At 42.0% G+C, this 17558-nt stretch overlaps 1 protein-coding gene across 6 annotated transcripts in view; it reads left to right on the top strand.

Annotated features, from left to right (window-relative positions):
- Positions 1-17558, top strand: part of LOC135542362 (chromodomain-helicase-DNA-binding protein 6-like) — a 59283-nt gene that overhangs the window by 16094 nt on the left and 25631 nt on the right. For all 6 annotated transcript variants that reach the window (XM_064969281.1, XM_064969284.1, XM_064969283.1 and 3 more), the window contains exons 8-13: positions 894-1070; positions 1302-1445; positions 2228-2483; positions 3513-3723; positions 4314-4509; positions 5012-5176. In XM_064969281.1, coding sequence (XP_064825353.1) covers positions 894-1070; positions 1302-1445; positions 2228-2483; positions 3513-3723; positions 4314-4509; positions 5012-5176 — 1149 coding nt within the window. The remainder of the gene's footprint in view (positions 1-893; positions 1071-1301; positions 1446-2227; positions 2484-3512; positions 3724-4313; positions 4510-5011; positions 5177-17558) is intronic.

Genomic DNA, 17558 nt, shown 5'->3' on the forward strand with positions numbered 1-17558 from the left:
GTTGATTCTTGATGTTCAGTTGTAGAACTGTTTCTGTTTTTACTACTGTATCTAAATGATTTATTTTAACATACATTGGTTAAAAGACTCAGGTCACAAAAATGAAATGAAATGAAGCAATTACTTCTTGTTTTAGAAAAACAAAGCATGCTCATCCGTATTTGTTTTTTGGAAGGTGTAATTATGTCACAAAAATATTTGGGCTGGTAAAGACATCTGAATGGCTGGTAGATTTTTTTTAAATCGACCTGCCACAGTGGCCGGAGGACCGAAAAGTGAATTTTCCACCCTCATTAGAGAACGTAGCAGAACCTTGCTACTAGTATCTCGGTAAATGTATTTCCATGGTACTGACAATTTCTGCACTCCATGCTTCTCGAGTGGTTTTAACGAACTCATGTTAAGGAAGTAGTCTCCAGGTAAGGTGTTTGAAGTAATGGAGGAGAGCTTTAATGGATGAGCAATGTCCGTGACCCACTTCCAGCTCAGGCCCGAAGAAATCTTGATGATGAATGATTGCTGTGGTGACGGGGACACAGAGTGCCGTGTGGCAGCAAACACAATTGCAGGTTTGATTATTGTCTTCTAGCGTTCCAAGATGGAACAACTTCACAGAGAACGCCTGGCATTATGGAATGCACATCAAAATGACGAATACTATGCATTTGTTTATTTGATCAGGGAGGACCGCAATGTGTTGCCACTGAAATTGTCTTGATTTTACCATGGTAGGATTACACTTATTTACGGCCAGAACTGTTTTTGCTTCTGCCTTCCTGTAGGGAAAATTCACGGCATTCATCGGTTTTAATGCAGTGTAAATAATTGATCAAATGTTTTATTCCCCCCCCAATCTTTCCTTTTCTTCCTCGTTTGTCTTTCTCTGTGTATAGGGAAATGTAGTGTTGGGCGGGTACAAGTTCCACGGAGTGATCACCACCTTTGAGATGATCATGGCCGACTGTCCGGAGCTGAAGAAGATCCACTGGCGCTGCGTGGTCATCGATGAGGCCCACCGCCTTAAGAACCGCAACTGTAAACTCCTGGAGGGCCTCAAGCTCATGAACCTGGTGAGGGGGTAGCTAGCTAACTCTTGACCATCTGCATTGTTCTTTGTAGTCAAATCAGTTCAGCACCAGCCAAGGCTGATAGTAGCATGGATGCCCCCCCTTGGTCAAGAGGGAAGTACAGCAGAAAAATAAAACTTGTAATCAGCCAGAGTAGGATCTCTGAGTCGGATGATGCATACCAAGTTGTCTTTGAGTGTCATGAACAAAAACTATAAACCCTAACTCCTGTAGGAACACAAGGTCCTCCTGACAGGCACCCCCCTGCAGAACTCAGTGGAGGAGCTCTTTAGTCTGCTCAACTTCCTGGAGCCCCTACAGTTCCCCTCAGAGAGCCTCTTCTTGGAGGAGTTTGGAGATCTGAAGACTGAGGAACAGGTGATTTTCTCAGGGGTACCCTTTTAGGGTGGAAAAATTGGGGAAAAGTGGGTAACTTTCCTTGGGAATTTCCAGGAATATATAGGAAACTTGCAATGGGAATATACAGGAATCCATGGGAATGTTGAATCTTACTCGTAGATACCCTTCAGCAATTTCCTTTTAAATGTTGTATCATACACTTAATGACTACTACTACTACTACTACTACTACTACTACTACTACTACTACTAATGCTACTGAACAAAACAAAGTCTGCACTTTACATCATCAAGCAGTTGTTGAATCCATATTATCAAATTGTTTCTTCTGCAGATAATTTAAACATATTGTTATGAGTTGCGCCACTGTAAGTTATTGTTGTGTCTATGGCAATTTTATACATTCATTCTAATAATTTAGCAGACTGCCTTATCCAAAGGGACTTACAGGAGCATTTAAGATTAAGTGCCTTGCTCAACGGCATATTGACAGATTTTTCACATAGTTGGCTCTGGAATTCGAACCAGCAACCTTTCGGTTACTGGCCCAACGCTCTTAACTGCTAGGCCGCTTGCCTCTTGGTTGTCCAGCCCAGACTAAACAAACAATTGTTTTGTCTGAGTCTAAACTTAATATATTGCTAGGTATCATTACTGCAGACCATCAGATCCTGACCACATCTGTCCTCTTCCCCCAGGGTCGGGGTCAATTTTAATTTAATTCAGTCAATTTATGTACATCCAGAATTGACTGAATTGGAAATGGAATTTACACCAACCGTGATCTCCTCTTCCTCCAGGTGAAGAAGCTTCAGGCCATCCTAAAGCCCATGATGCTGCGGCGGCTGAAGGATGACGTGGAGAAGAACCTGGCGCCCAAGGAGGAGACCATCATCGAGGTGGAGCTCACCAACATGCAGAAGAAGTACTACCGGGCCATCCTGGAAAAGAACTTCACCTTCCTGGCCAAGGGGGCCAACCAGCACAACATGCCCAACCTCATCAACACCATGATGGAGCTGCGCAAGTGCTGCAACCACCCCTACCTGATCAAAGGTGACGTGTGGACACACAAATGAAAGCACGCATCACACGTACACACACACGCTCTACAAATGTTCGTAGTTCATAGTTCATAATAAAATGTTAACCTCTCTGGGGTAGGCGGGAAGCTTGCGTCTCCCACATGGGAAAATGCAGAGCGCCAAATTCAAATACATTTCTATAAAAATCAAACTTTCATTAAATTACACATGCAAGATAGTAAATTAAAGCTACACTCGATGTGAATCCAGCCAACATGTCAGATTTCAAAAAGGCTTTTCGGGGGAAAGCATAAGATGCTATTATCTGACGATAGCACAACCGTAAACAATGAGAGTAGCATATTTCAACTCTGCAGGCGTGACACAAAACGCAGAAATAAATTATAAATCATGCCTTACCTTTGACAAACTTATTTTGTTGGCACTCCTATATGTCCCATGAACATCACAAATGGTCCTTTTGTTCGATTAATTTCGTCGATATATATCCATATTACACAAAGGAAAAACCTCAACCAATTTCTACAAACTGGTAACATCCAGTGGAAGCGGTAGGAACAGCAGGAAAGTCGATTAGAATTCTGGATTCCCCATTAAAACATATTGAAAAGACAGTGACTTAAAAAAAAAAAAATCTGAATGGTTTGTCCTAGGGTTTTCGCCTGCTAAATAAATTCTGTTATACTCACAGACATGATTCAAACAGTTTTAGAAACTTCAGTGTTTTCTATCCAATACTAATAATAATATGCATATATTAGGATCTGTGACAGAGTAGGAGGCAGTTCAGTTTGGGTAGAAATGTTGCCCCCTACCACAAACAGGTTAATTATAAAACGAGTTGACGGCTCGTGACCTGACCTGTATTCCTTCTAAGCATCCATAGTCCTGTAGAGTCCTTTATATATGCACTCAGTTTAATTCCACCCTGACTTTATGGAAATGGCTTCATACTGATTTTCTCTGACCTTCACAAGGTTCTCTACAATGCATTTTAAGTAGACCTTTTTTCTCCCTTATCTTCTCTGGACATGTCTAGGTGCGGAGGAGAAGATCCTGGATAGCTTCAGAAAAACGCACAGCCCTGATGCTTGGGACTTCCAGCTCCAGGCCATGATTCAGGCAGCGGGGAAGCTGGTGCTTATTGACAAGCTGCTGCCGAAGCTGATTGCTGGCGGCCACAAGGTGCTGGTCTTCTCCCAGATGGTGCGCTGCCTGGACATCCTGGAGGACTACCTCATCCAGAGGAGGTTAGGTTGGGGCTGAGGATAGAGTTGAGAGCGTGGCTGGGGATGGGTCTGGGGTTGCTGGACTGGGCTCAAGCTCTGCTCTGTGTGCGCACATCACAATCCCCCTCACCCTCAGCTCTAGTCTAAAAGAGTCGGACCAAGACTGCAATTGTGTTGAGTTTATCAAGTTGGGAAAAATATATGATATTGCTGGACAGTTCCAAGAACAACAGGAAAGGCACATGTGTATATCAATATTAATGGCTGTGATTTTATAACATAATGATAAATCTGTGTTAGACACACATTTTTACAGGATATCTATGATCCGTAGGAGATTTTAACTGGAATATACAGTGTAAGAGGTAACCAAGCATTTTAATTGGAGATACAATGTGAATATTGCAACAACAAATGAATATGTGTGAATACATAATATGTACTGTATGTATTGTAGCGAATTCGGGGGTAGCCCGACCAGTACTCAAACCTGGTTCCAGCGACTGTCAGCTCAACACCTTCACCGTTACGCCAAGAGATCCGAACCTCTTGACGAGGTCGTTCGGTTGAGGTTGCTACAGTATTTTCATAAGTTATATGTGTGGTTCTAGGTACACCTATGAGCGCATCGATGGCAGAGTGCGGGGTAACCTGCGCCAGGCAGCGATCGACAGATTCTGTAAGGTGGACTCGGACCGCTTTGTGTTCCTGTTGTGTACCCGTGCTGGGGGCCTGGGCATCAACCTGACCGCTGCAGACACCTGCATCATCTTCGACTCAGACTGGAACCCCCAGAACGACCTACAGGTTAGACAACACAAAGTTCAGCACCACTTTCCGGACCTTGACTAAACCTAGTCCTGGACTAAAAACCTAGTACTGGACTAAAAAGTGTTATGCTCATTTCCTGATTTCATGCTTTCATGTTGTCCTGTGTGGCTCAGTTGATAGTGAATGGCGCTTGCAATGTCAGGATTGTTGGTTTGATTCCCTCTGGGTACACCACTGTATGTGTATGCACTCACTACTGTTAAGTCGCTTTGGATACAATTTCATACGGTATGAAATGGTATAATAGCTATTTCATGTGGGCATGCAGTATGAAATGGTATAAAGGAAAAAGATTACTCACACAATGTTCATATTTTTATTCTACGTTTTTTTTTGTACTACATTGATATTGATTACTGCGTTGATGTATTTAGTGCTTGCAAGAAAGGCATTTCGGTGTACTTTAAACTTTGAATGCCAGTGTAAAATAACTGTTTCAAGCCGTGTGTGTGAAACTGCTCTGTTTGTGTCCTGCCAGGCCCAAGCTCGCTGCCACCGCATCGGCCAGAGTAAAGCAGTGAAAGTGTACAGGCTGATCACCAGGAACTCCTATGAGAGGGAGATGTTTGATAAAGCCAGTCTGAAGCTGGGTCTAGACAAGGCTGTGCTGCAGGACATTAATCGAAAGGGCAGCCTCAATGGGGTGAGTGACTGCTATGATCGCCTGGTCCCATATGTTTGTGCTGTCTTGCCAACTCCTATTGTCATTGTCCCATCGTCATGCCAGCACAAACAGATCTAGGACAAGGTTATCGTGTTCACGCTACACGTTCCCCAAGGGCACCACACCTCCCCCCACTCAACTCAAAAGGTGGCGCACAGAATGCAAAAATATTCTTAGAAATATTTAACCTCCACACATTAACAAGTCCAATAGCTCAAATGAAAGATAAACACCTTGTTCATCTACCCAGCGAGTCAGATTTCTAAAATGTTTTACGGCGAAAACATAGCACATATGTATGTCAAACCACCACAAAGACACAGACGATATGTAGCCATTTTGTCGAACAAAAGATGCAATCACAAACGCAGGATTAAAAGAAAAATAATTCACTAACCTTTTGAAAATCTTCATCAGATGACAGTAATAGGACATGTTACACAGTACATTTGTTTTTTTTCAATAATATGCAATTTATATCCATAAATCTCCGTTTACATTGACGCCATGTTCAGAAAATCCTCAAAAATGTCCGGAGAAATTATAGACAGCTCCGCCAGATAACGCCAGATAACAGCAATACACATCAGGAACTTTGACTAAATATACATGTTCAACATATAGTTAGAAAGATACACTGCTTCTTAATGCAACCGCTTTGTCACATTTCTTTTTAACATTACAGAATTCGTTCACTATTCAATAATCTGAGGCGGCGCTCAGACGTAAGCGATATTTCTCCGCTATGTTGGAGTCAACAGAAATACAAAATTACAACATAAATATTCCCTTACCTTTGATGGTCTTCGATCAGAATGTAGTGGAAGGAGTCATACTTACCCAATACATTGTTTTGTTTCAGTTCGTGTGTAGTTATAGTAGCATATGCTACCCGTTTCAGCTGAAATGTATCCAAAATGACTTCTGATCCCAAACAGTTGCGCATTAAAACTTCAAAATTACATATTATATGTTGAATAAACTGGTCAAACTAAGTGCAGAATCAAGCTTTAGGATGTTATAAACGTACAAAACAATTGGCGATTCAACCGGACAAAAGCAATTCTTCTCAGATAATCTGGAACGGAGGGATAACTGTGTACAATTCGCGCTCGAACGCGCATGTATTTTCTCGCGACACCCACTCTTTTGCCTGCCAAAGGGTCAAAGCTCGCGGGATTTGCACAATTAAACGCTCTACTGATAGAGGACATCTCGTGGAAGACATAGAAAGTGTTTCCAGATCCATAGCTGGTTGGGAAGGGTGGGGGCGATGACGTCACAGTTGCCCCAACTTTCTGGATGCCAAAACTAGTTTGGTAGATTGCCTGCCCTGTGAGTTCTGCTATACTTACAGACATAATTCAAACGGTTTTAGAAGCTTTAGAATGTTTTATATCCAATAATTATTATTATATGCATATATTAGCAATTTTGGACAGATTTTGTTTCAGTTTACTATGGGCACGCAATTCATCCAAAGGGGGCAGTATTGTCCCGAGCCTTAACAGGATTTATACTATGAATGATGATTTCTGGATTGTCTTTGTATACAATGAGCTCCAAAGTTATTGGGACAGCGACATATTTTTTGTTGTTGCTTTGGCTCATCGGATTCGAAATGATTCATTTTTTAATTTGAGGGTGAACCGTTGAGAAATTACAGAACTTTTTGTACATAGTCTACCCAAATTAGGGGACCAAAAGTATTGCAACAAATTCACGTACATTGCATTTACTTTTTCCACATTGTTACGTTACAGCCTTGTTCTAAAATTGATTAAGAAAATTCCCCCCTCATTAATCTACATGACAAAGCAAAAATAGGTTTTTAGAAATTCCTGCAAATGTACACTGCTCAAAAAAATAAAGGGAACACTAAAATAACACATCCTGGATCTGAATAAATTAAATATTCTTATTAAATACTTTTTTCTTTACATAGTTGAATGTGCTGACAACAAAATCACACAAAAATTATCAATGGAGATCAAATTCATCAACCCATGGAGGTCTGGATTTGGAGTCACACTCAAAAATGAAAGTGGAAAACCACACTACAGCCTGATCCAACTTTGATGTTATGTACTTAAAACAAGTCAAAATGAGGCTCAGTAGTGTGTGTGGCCTCCTTGTGCCTGTATGGCCTCCCTACAACGCCTGGGCATGCTCCTGATGAGGTGGCAGATGGTCCTCCCAGACCTGGACTAAAGCATCCGCCAACTCCTGGACAGTCTGTGGTGCAACGTGGCGTTGGTGGATGGAGAGAGACATGATGTCCCAAATGTGCTCAATTGGATTCAGGTCTGGGGAACGGGTGGGCCAGTCCATAGCATCAATGCCTTCCTCTTGCAGGAACTGCTGACACACTCCAGCCACATGAGGTCTAGCATTGTCTTGCATTAGGAGGAACCCAGGGCCAACCGCACCAGCATATGGTCTCACAAGGGGTCTGAGGATCTCATCTCGGTACCTAATGGCAGTCAGGCTACCTCTGGCGAGCACATGGAGGGCTGTGCGGCTCCCCATAGAAATGCCACCCCACATCATGACTGACCCACCGCCAAACCGGTCATGCTGGAGGATGTTGCAGGCAGCAGAACGTTCTCCACGGCGTCTCCAGACTGTCACATGTGCTCAGTGTGAACCTGCTTTCATCTGTGAAGAGCACAGGGTGCCAGTGGCGAATTTGCCAATCTTGTTGTTCTCTGGCAAATGCCAAACGTCCTTTACGGTGTTGGGCTGTAAGCACAACCCCCACCTGTGGACGTCGGGCCCTCATACCACCCTCATGGAGTCTGTTTCTGACCATTTGAGCAGACACATGCACATTTGTGGCCTGCTGGAGGTCATTTTGCAGGGCTCTGGCAGTGCTCCTCCTGCTCGTCCTTGCACAAAGGCGGAGGTAACGTTCCTGCTGCTGGGTTGTTTTCCTCCTACGGCCTCCTCCACGTCTCCTGATGTACTGGCCTGTCTCCTGGTAGTGCCTCCATGCTCTGGACACGACGCTGACAGACACAGCAAACCTTCTTGCCACAGCTCGCATTGATGTGCCATCCTGGATGAGCTGCACTACCTGAGCCACTTGTGTAGGTTGTAGACTCCGTCTCATGCTACCACTAGAGTGAAAGCACCGCCAGCATTCAAAAGTGACCAAAACATCAGCCAGGAAGCATAGGAACTGAGAAGTGGTCTGTGGTTATCACCTGCAGAACCACTCCTTTATTGGGGGTGTCTTGCTAATTGCCTATAATTTCCACCTGTTGTCTATTCCATTTGCACAACAGCATGTGAAATGTATTGTCAATCAGTGTTGCTTCCTAAGTGGGCAGTTTGATTTCACAGAAGTGTGATTGACTTGGAGTTACATTGTGTTGTTTAAGTGTTCCCTTTATTTTTTTGAGCACTGTATTAAAAATGTCACCGAAATATCACATTTACATAAGGACTCTGTACTTTGTTCAAGCACCTGACAGTGATTACAGCCTTGAGTCTTCTTGGATATGACTCTACAAGTTTGGCATACCTGTATTTGGGGAGTTTCTCCCATTCTTTTCTACAGACCCTCCAATGGTCTGTCAGGTTGGATGGGGGGCGTCGCCGCACAGCTATTTTCAAGTCTCCAGAGATGTTCTATCTGGTTCAAGTCTGGGATCTGGCTGGGCCACTCAAGACCGTTCCGAGACTTGTCCCGAAGCCACTCCTGCGTTGTCTTGGCTGTGTGCTTGGGGTCGTTGTCCTGTTGGAAGGTGAACCTTCGCCCCAGTCTGAGGTCCTGAGCGCTCTGGAGTTGGTTTTCATCAAGGAACTCTCTGTACTTTGCTCTGTTCATCTTTTCCTTGATCCTGACTAGTCTCCCAGTCCCTGCCACTGAAAAACATCCCCAACTCATGATGTTGCAATCACCATCCTTCACCATAGAGATGGTGACAGGTTTCCTCCAGATGTGAAGCTTCGCATTCAGGCCAAAGAGTTGAACCTTGGTTTCAACAGACCAGAGAATCATGTTTGTCATGGTCTGTGTCTCTTTAGGTGCCTTTTGGCAAACTCTTGCGGACTGTCATGTGCCTTTTACTGAGGAGTGGCTTCCGCCTGGCCACTCCACCATAAAGGCCTGATTGGCGGCGTTCTGCAAAGATTGTTGTCCTCCTGGAAGGTTCTCCCATCTCCACAGAGAAACTCTGGAGCTCTGCCAGAGTGACCATCGGGTTCTTGGTCACATCCCTGACCAAGGCCCTTCTCACCCGATTGCTCAGTTTGGCCGGGTGGCCAGCTCTAGGAAGAGTCTTGGTGGTTCCAAACTTCTTCCATTTTGAAAATGATGGCCACTGTGTTCTTGGGGACCGTCAATGCTGCAGAAATGTTTTGGTACCCTTCCCCAGATCTGTGCCTTGACACAATCCTGTCTCGGAGCTCAATGGACAATTCCTTCAACCTCATGGCTTGATATTTGCTCTGATATGCATAGTCAACTGTGGGACCTTGTATAGACAGGTGTGTGCCTTTCCAAATCATGTCCAATCAATTGAATTTACTAGTTGGACTCCAAGTTGTAGAAACATCTCAAGGATGGTCAATGAAAACAGGATGCGTCTGAGCTCAATTTCGAGGTGGGGTATTGTGTGTAGATTGCTGACAAAATTTTTATTTAGAATAAGGCTTTAATGTAACAAACATGGATGCAAACTTAATATTTTCTTTCTTCAGTCACTTGCTGCATTCTGTTGTTATTTGAACAGAGGTAATTCCTGCTTCCGAGCCGGCCTGTCACAGAGTAGAGACTGGGCGTGGTTTAGACTCACCCAGCCTATCGTTAATTGTTGGTGTACGAGCTGGTACCAGCCCCCGGGCTATCCAGTTGATAGATGTATCTGTTGCTGTGTAGAGTATCTATGAGCTCATTCCCTAGATACCATTATCACATATCTGGTTTCTGTTATTGTTAAGTTTGAGTTCTAACAAAAAACATTCTGTGGTTTGCTACACTATGTTCTGTATGTGTCCGTTTTTATGTTATTCTGTATTTTTCCATCACTAGAAAGAAAGGCCCGTGGCCCTGAAACTGTTAACAATGTCTCAAGTCAGCTATGTTGCATAACACAAGCCAACAGAAAATAATATTCAATCACATATGATATGGTAACGGACTATAGTGCATAACACAGAACCTCACAATCCCCGACTCAGTTTGAGTGTGAATGTATCGGCCTAGTGACAGTGGAAAATAAACCCATAGCTCCATCACCCAATGGCATGTAGGGGTAATGTATTACAATGTAAAATATTTATATCCTATAGCACCACGTGTGTATTCTCATTTACAATTAAATTCATCCATTAAGTAAATAATACGAGCACTTTAAATTACGTTATTGTACACTTGCCTACTCCGCTATCTACACAGTAAATAATATTGCCTACGTACTTTCGACAATACGTTATCAACTCATTATGAAAAAAATATATTTCCAAATAAACCAAATGTGCCTTAACCTCTCTGGGCAACCCGTCACGCAAGCGTCCCACCTTGCCAACAATAAATGCAAATGCGCTATGCCAAATGCTAATAGCACTCGTTAAAACTCAAACGTTCATTAAAACTCACATGCAGGGTACTCAATTCAAGCTACACTCGTTGTGAATCTAGCCAACAAGTCAGATTTTTAAAATGCTTTTTGACGAAAGCATGAGAAGCTATTATCTGATAGCATGCAACACCCCGAAATACCAGAAGGGGACGTAAACAAAAGAATTAGCGTAGCCGGCGCTACACAAAACGCAGAAATAAAATATAAAACATTCATTACCTTTGACGAGCTTCTTTGTTGGCACTCCTATATGTCCCATAAACATCACAATTGGGTCTTTTTTTCGATTAAATTGGTCCTTGTATACCCAAAATGTCCATTTATGAAGACCGTCAGATCCAGGAAAAACACTGTTTTTAAACGCAACATTATTTTTTAAAATTAAAAAAGTTGCCTATAAACTTTTACAAAACACTTCAAACTACTTCTGTAATCCAACTTTAGGTATTAGTAAACGTTAATAAACGATCAAATTGATCACGGAGTGATCTGTATTCAATAGCAACAAGTTTGGAAAACGTAGTCCACTTTTCCGCTTCAATTTTTTCCAGCTGTGTACCTGAAGACCGGATGTGCCTATTACTCATCTGACCAAGGATTTAGTTGCATCGAAATCACTACACTGGCGACATCGTGTGGAAGCTGTAGGAACTGTAATCCCATCCTTAACTATTATTCCTTCCGATAGACAATACAGAGACTGGCGGATTGATTTTTTCTCAGTCGATTTTGTGATCAGGTTTCCTTGCGATTTTGACCACGGAACACGTTCTGTTATAGTCACAGACATCATTGAACCAGTTTTAGAAACTTCAGAGTGTTTTCTATGCACACATACTAATATGCATATGCATATATATATATGCATATGCATATACTATATTCCTGGCATGAGTATCAGGATGTTGAAATGTTGCGCGATTTTTAATGTTGAAAAAAGTAGCCCGATCTCTAACAGGTAGGCCTAAATATTTCCTTACCATATCACAACTTAAATATAGCCTACTTACTCCTCAATTGGATCAAGGACATGTTGGTAATTATTTTAATCGCCTCTAAGGAAACTATCTGGGCAGACATGCGAAAATCGCTTCTGCAGCTGGTAAAAAAATAAATATAAAATTAATGTCTGTGTCTCCGCCGAGCTCTCAAATACCGTGCTACTCTCTCACTCCATGAACGGTCACTGCGATCCAGAATCCTTGGGATGTCCTTACCCTAAACTGACACTAAACGTAACCATTTTACATTTATACTTGAGGTATGGACATCCCAAGGTTCCCGAATAGCACATATGAACTGCGGAAAAAGAACAAATTCGATATTTACAATTTTAGCGGCCTTTTTAAGCATTCTACAGTACAGTTAACTATTTAACTTCATGCGACGAGCAATCCCGGATCCGGGATCCTATTTATAGCCTCAAGCTAATTAGCATAACGCAACGTTAACTATTAATGAAAATCGCAAATGAAATGAAATAAATATATTTGCTCTCAAGCTTAGACTTTTGTTAACCTCTTGAAACTCTAGGGGCGCTATATCATTTTTGGATAAAAAGACGTTCCCGTTTTAAGCGCAATATTTTGTCACAAAAAGATGCTCGACTATGCATATAATTGGTAGCTTTGGAAAGAAAACACTCTGACGTTTCCAGAACTGCAAAGATATTTTCTGTGCGTGCCCTAGAACGTGAGCTACAGGCAAAACCAAGATGAAACGGCATCCAGGAAATGAGCAGGATTTTTGAGGCTCCGTTTTCCATTGTCTCCTTATATGGCTGTGAATGCGAGAGGAATGAGTCTGCCCTTTCTGTCGTTTCCCCAAGGTGTCTGCAGCATTGTGACGTATTTGTAGGCATATCATTGGAAGATTGACCATAAGAGACCACATTTACCAGGTGTCCGCCCGGTGTCCTGCGCCGAAATTGGTGCGCAAAAGTCAGCTGCAAGTATTTTTCCATGGAATTCAGAGAAGAAAGCAGGCTTCCACGAACGATATATCAATGAAGAGATATGTAAAAAAACACCTTGAGGATTGATTTCCTGCTTCTCATTTCCTGTTTGAAGTTTCATCTTGGTTTCGCCTGTAGCATCAGTTCTGTGGCACTCACAGATAATATCTTTACCGTTTTGGAAACGTCAGAGTGTTTTCTTTCCAAAGCTGTCAATTCTATGCATAGTCGAGCATCTTTTTGTGACAAAATATTGCGCTTAAAACGGGCACGTTTTTTTTTATCCAATAATGAAATAGCCCCCCCATAGCTTCAAGAGGTTTTAACACAAACATGGACGCAACGGTCTAAGGCACTGCATCTCAGTGTAAGATGCGTCACTACATTCCCTGGTTCGAATCCAGGCTGTACCAATCACAGCCAGATGTGAGAGTTCTATAGGGCGGCACACATTTGGCCCTGCGTTGTCCGGGCCGTCATTGTAAATAAAAACTGACTTGCCTAGTTAAATAAAGGTTACACACACACCACACTAACCAAAAAGTTATTTTGTTGGCATTTACGTATGTCCCCATTACCAGTAAAACATAATCAAAACCTATTTCTTTCACTTAATTGCTGTGCTGTTTCATTGTTCATTTGTTCAGTTTCATTCTCAACCAGGATTTCATCATACATGTCAAACAGTGAAGTTTCAGCTCTGTGTGTCCGTGGCCTCTCTTCCTCGGTGCTCACTATCACTGTGTCCGTTTCCATCTTGTCCAGCTGTGTATGTTATATTTCACGTGAACTCTGTTTCTTGTCTGCATCGAAGTAGCGGTCCTTGTACATAGCATCGAGGCGACACAGTAAAGAGAGAATGCCACCGATTTGCTTGTTCACAGCCTGTGTCGGCAGTTTTGTTCAGCAGGCGTTTCAATGCCATGACCGAGGGTATCACGTCTGCTGCAGGCGCAGTTGATGAGCTTATTTCTCAAGTCAGTTGTTTGAATGGAGCTAGCTAGTGTGTTCATGTTTCCAAGTTTCAAACATGTTCTCAAATGCCATTGAAATGGCAGTAGCTGCACATTCATGAGCCTGCAATATGACTTTCTTCAGTATGAAATCCTCAACAACCTACTGTGCTGTCAGACTCAGCATGCTCATGGGGCTGATATCGCTGGTCCAAATGTCAGTCGTGAAGCTAATAGCAGTGACGCTATTACTGTGTAACTCCGGTAGGGCAACGTCTGAAAAATAAAGCACTTGGTATTGTTTACCGGTGCTTGACCAGTCGGTGAAAGCCAACATCACCCACAACAGAGAACGGTTGATTGTCAAGGGCAATGAATTCCATTATCTTGGCGTTAATGGATTTCGCCTTTGAGTTGTCTCGCTGAAATGTTCTTACTCTTTCAAATGACTGCTCAATCCACACAGCAGACATTGTGGGCTAGGTTAGGAATGCTGTGTTTCACGTGTTGCTCAAAATTTTATGTGGCTTCATTACGTCATGTATCAACATTATATAGGTATGCACGTCAGCTTTGACACCGGTTTTGCACATCGTCGTTAAACTATTGGGCCGATGTTGGCATTTTTTAGCTAATATCGTCCGATTCCGATATGTTCACCGATATTGTGCATCCCTCATTGTTAGCATTGTTAAGTATCTTGCTAGCTGGAAGGAATTATCCGTTGTTGATCAACATTAGCCAACTTTACTGATCAAATAATTGTGTTTATGGTGTGAAGATTAGCTGGCTAATATAGTCAGACCACTAACGTTAGCTAACAAGTTAGTTCCTCAAGTTATAACACATTAGTTGCTTACTGTACCCTGGCAATCTGTTTGAAATGTTAACTAGTTAGAAGTTAGTTCGTCAGCTGGTTATCTGTGAACTAATGTTTTCCCTCTACAGTATGTGGTTAATTTTCAGAATGAGAGAATTAGGTAAAAATGAGGCATTGCTTATTAAATATTTAAATGTCGCTGGAGCCGGGACTGGCTTAAGCTGGATGCCAAAAGAAACACCACACACTTCCCCCCTTTTTGCTTTTTCAATACAGTGGATAAAAAGGGGTATGCCAGGTGTACTCTGCCCGAAAGAGATCAATTATGCCAACAAAGGGTATCATGGTCTGCTGGCACTTTGAACAGATGTCCACAGGCAGAAAATGTGCAGTGTAGCTCAAAGATAATGCTTTTGTTGTGTTGAACTTGACAGTAACACTTGTGTGATTGAGGGGGGGTTAGTACATTTCTTTACTCAGTGAACTTTATTTTTGCACACATGTAGCCTTGTGCACTTGATCGATGTCTACTATAGTGACCACTATAATGGAGCAAAAATAGGATACTTGTTTGTTTCATTCTATTTCTACTTAAGAGGGTTTATTTCCCTAAGTGCAATTTTTAGATGTGTGTGTGTGGTCACGCGTTCTATTATAAAGGCTGTTATGGCTAACTGAAATATTACTGTATTGTTTTTTTTCTCACGACTTCAGTGTCATTTGCAGTAAAGTCTGGCAACAAATAACATTGGATCACTTTCTTTACGTTTTTTAGCTGTGTGTTAGGATCACATTAACCACTTTATTTTACACACAGAGACTGACCATGTACAGTCGTGGCCAAAAGTTTTGAGAATGACACAAATATAAATTTTCACAAAGTTTGCTGCTTCAGTTTCTTTCGATATTTATGTCAGATGTTACTATGGAATACTGAAGTATAATTACAAGCATTTCAAAGTATCAAAGTCTTTTATTGACAATTACATGAAGTTGATGTAAAGAGTCAATATTTGCTGTGTTGACTCTTCTTTTTCAAGACCTCTGCAATCCACCCTGGCATGCTGTCAATTAATTCTGGGCCACATCCTGTTTGAAGGCAGCCCATTCTTGCATAATCAATGCTTGGTGTTTGTCAGAATTTGTGGGTTTTTGTTTGGCCACCCGCCTCTTGAGGATTGACCACAAGTTCTCAATGGGATTAAGATTTGGGGAGTTTCCTGGCCATGGAACAAAATATCGATGTTTTGTTCCCTAAGCCACTTAGTTATAACTTTTGCCTTATGGCAAGTCGCTGGAAAATGCATTGTTCGTCACCAAACTGTTCCTGGATGGTTAGGATAAGTTGCTCTCAGAGGATGTGTTGGTACCATTCTTTATTCATGGCTGTGTGCTTAGGTAAAATTGTGAGTTAGCCCACTTCCTTGGCTGAGAAGCAACCCCACACATGAATGGTCTCAGGATGCTTTACTGTTGGCATGACACAGGACTGATGGTAGCGTCTTCTTGTCTTCTCTGGACAAGTTTTTTCCGGATGCCCCAAACAATCGGAAGGGGGATTCATCAGAGAAAATGACTTTACCCCATTCCTCAGCAGTCCGATCCCTGTACCTTTTGCAGAATATCAGTCTGTCCCTGATGTTTTTCCTGGAGAGAAGTGGCTTCTTTGCTGCCCCTCTTGACACCAGGGCATCCTCCAAAATTCTTCACCTCACTGTGTGTGAAGATGTACTCACATCTGCCTGCTGCCATTTCTGAGCAAGCTCTGTACTGGTGGTGCCCCATCCCACGGCTGAATCAACTTTAGGAGATGGTTCTGACGCTTGCTGGACTTTCTTGGGTGCCCTGAAGCCTTCTTCACAACAATTGAACTGCTCTCCTTGAAGATCTTGATGATTCAATAAATGGTTTAGGTGCAATCTTACTGGCAACAATATCCTCGCCTGTGAAGCCCTTTTTGTGCATAGCAATGATGACGGCATGTGTTTCCTTGCAGGTAACCATGATTTACAGAGGAAGAACAATGATTCCAAGCACCACCCTCCTTTTGAAGCTTCAAGTCTGTTATTCAAACTCAATCAGCATGACAGACTGATCTTGTCCTCGTCAACACTCACACCTGTGTTAACGAGAGAATCACTGACATGTCAGCTGGTTCTTTTGTGGCAGGGCTGAAATGCAGTGGCAATGTTTTGGGGGGGATTCAGTTCATTTACATAGCAAAAAGGGACTTTTCAATTAATTACAATTCATCTGATCACTCTTCATAACATTCTGGAGTATATGCAAATCCCACCATACAAACTGAGGCAGCAGACTGAAAATTAATATTTGTGTCAGTCTCAAAACGTTTGGCCACGACTGTAGATCCTATTTTTTGTTGTTTAATTAGTTAACCTGCATTTCCCCCTAACAGAGATTTTTTGCTTATTTTTTGCATATTTCAGTGCAGTATCAACTTTTTTGCGCCCTCACCAGTTTGCATCCCTGAACAAAATGTGGAAATAGTTAGTATCTGTACTTTACTATTTATATTTTTGACTACTTTTATTTCACTACATTCCTAAATTTAGTGTACTCTTACTCCATATGTTTCCCTGACACCCAAAAGTACTCGATACATTTCGAATGCTTTGCGGGCCAGGAAAATGGTCCAATTCACACACATCGAAAACATCCCGTGGTCATCCCTACTGCCTCTTATCTGGCACAAATGCTTAGTTTGTAAATTATGTCTGAGTGTTGGAGTGTGCCCCTGGCTATCCGTAAATTTAAAAAACAAGAAAATCGTGCTGTCTGGTTTGTTTAACATAAGGAATGTGAAATTATTAATATTTTTAACCAAATACTTTAAAACTTTTTCTCAAGTAGTATTTTTCTGGGCGACTTTTGCTTTTCTATTAAGTTATTTTTTTACCTTTACTCAAGTATGACAATTGGGTACTTTTTCAACCACTGGTATTAAAGTAGTAGAAAGTTAGCTTTTTGTTTTGTTTCAGGTTATTTTGTGCCCAATATAGAGTAATGGTAAATAATTTGTAATTTT

The sequence above is a fragment of the Oncorhynchus masou genome, chromosome 6, assembly GCF_036934945.1.
Source record: "Oncorhynchus masou masou isolate Uvic2021 chromosome 6, UVic_Omas_1.1, whole genome shotgun sequence".
In the NCBI taxonomy this organism is placed as follows: domain Eukaryota; kingdom Metazoa; phylum Chordata; class Actinopteri; order Salmoniformes; family Salmonidae; genus Oncorhynchus; species Oncorhynchus masou.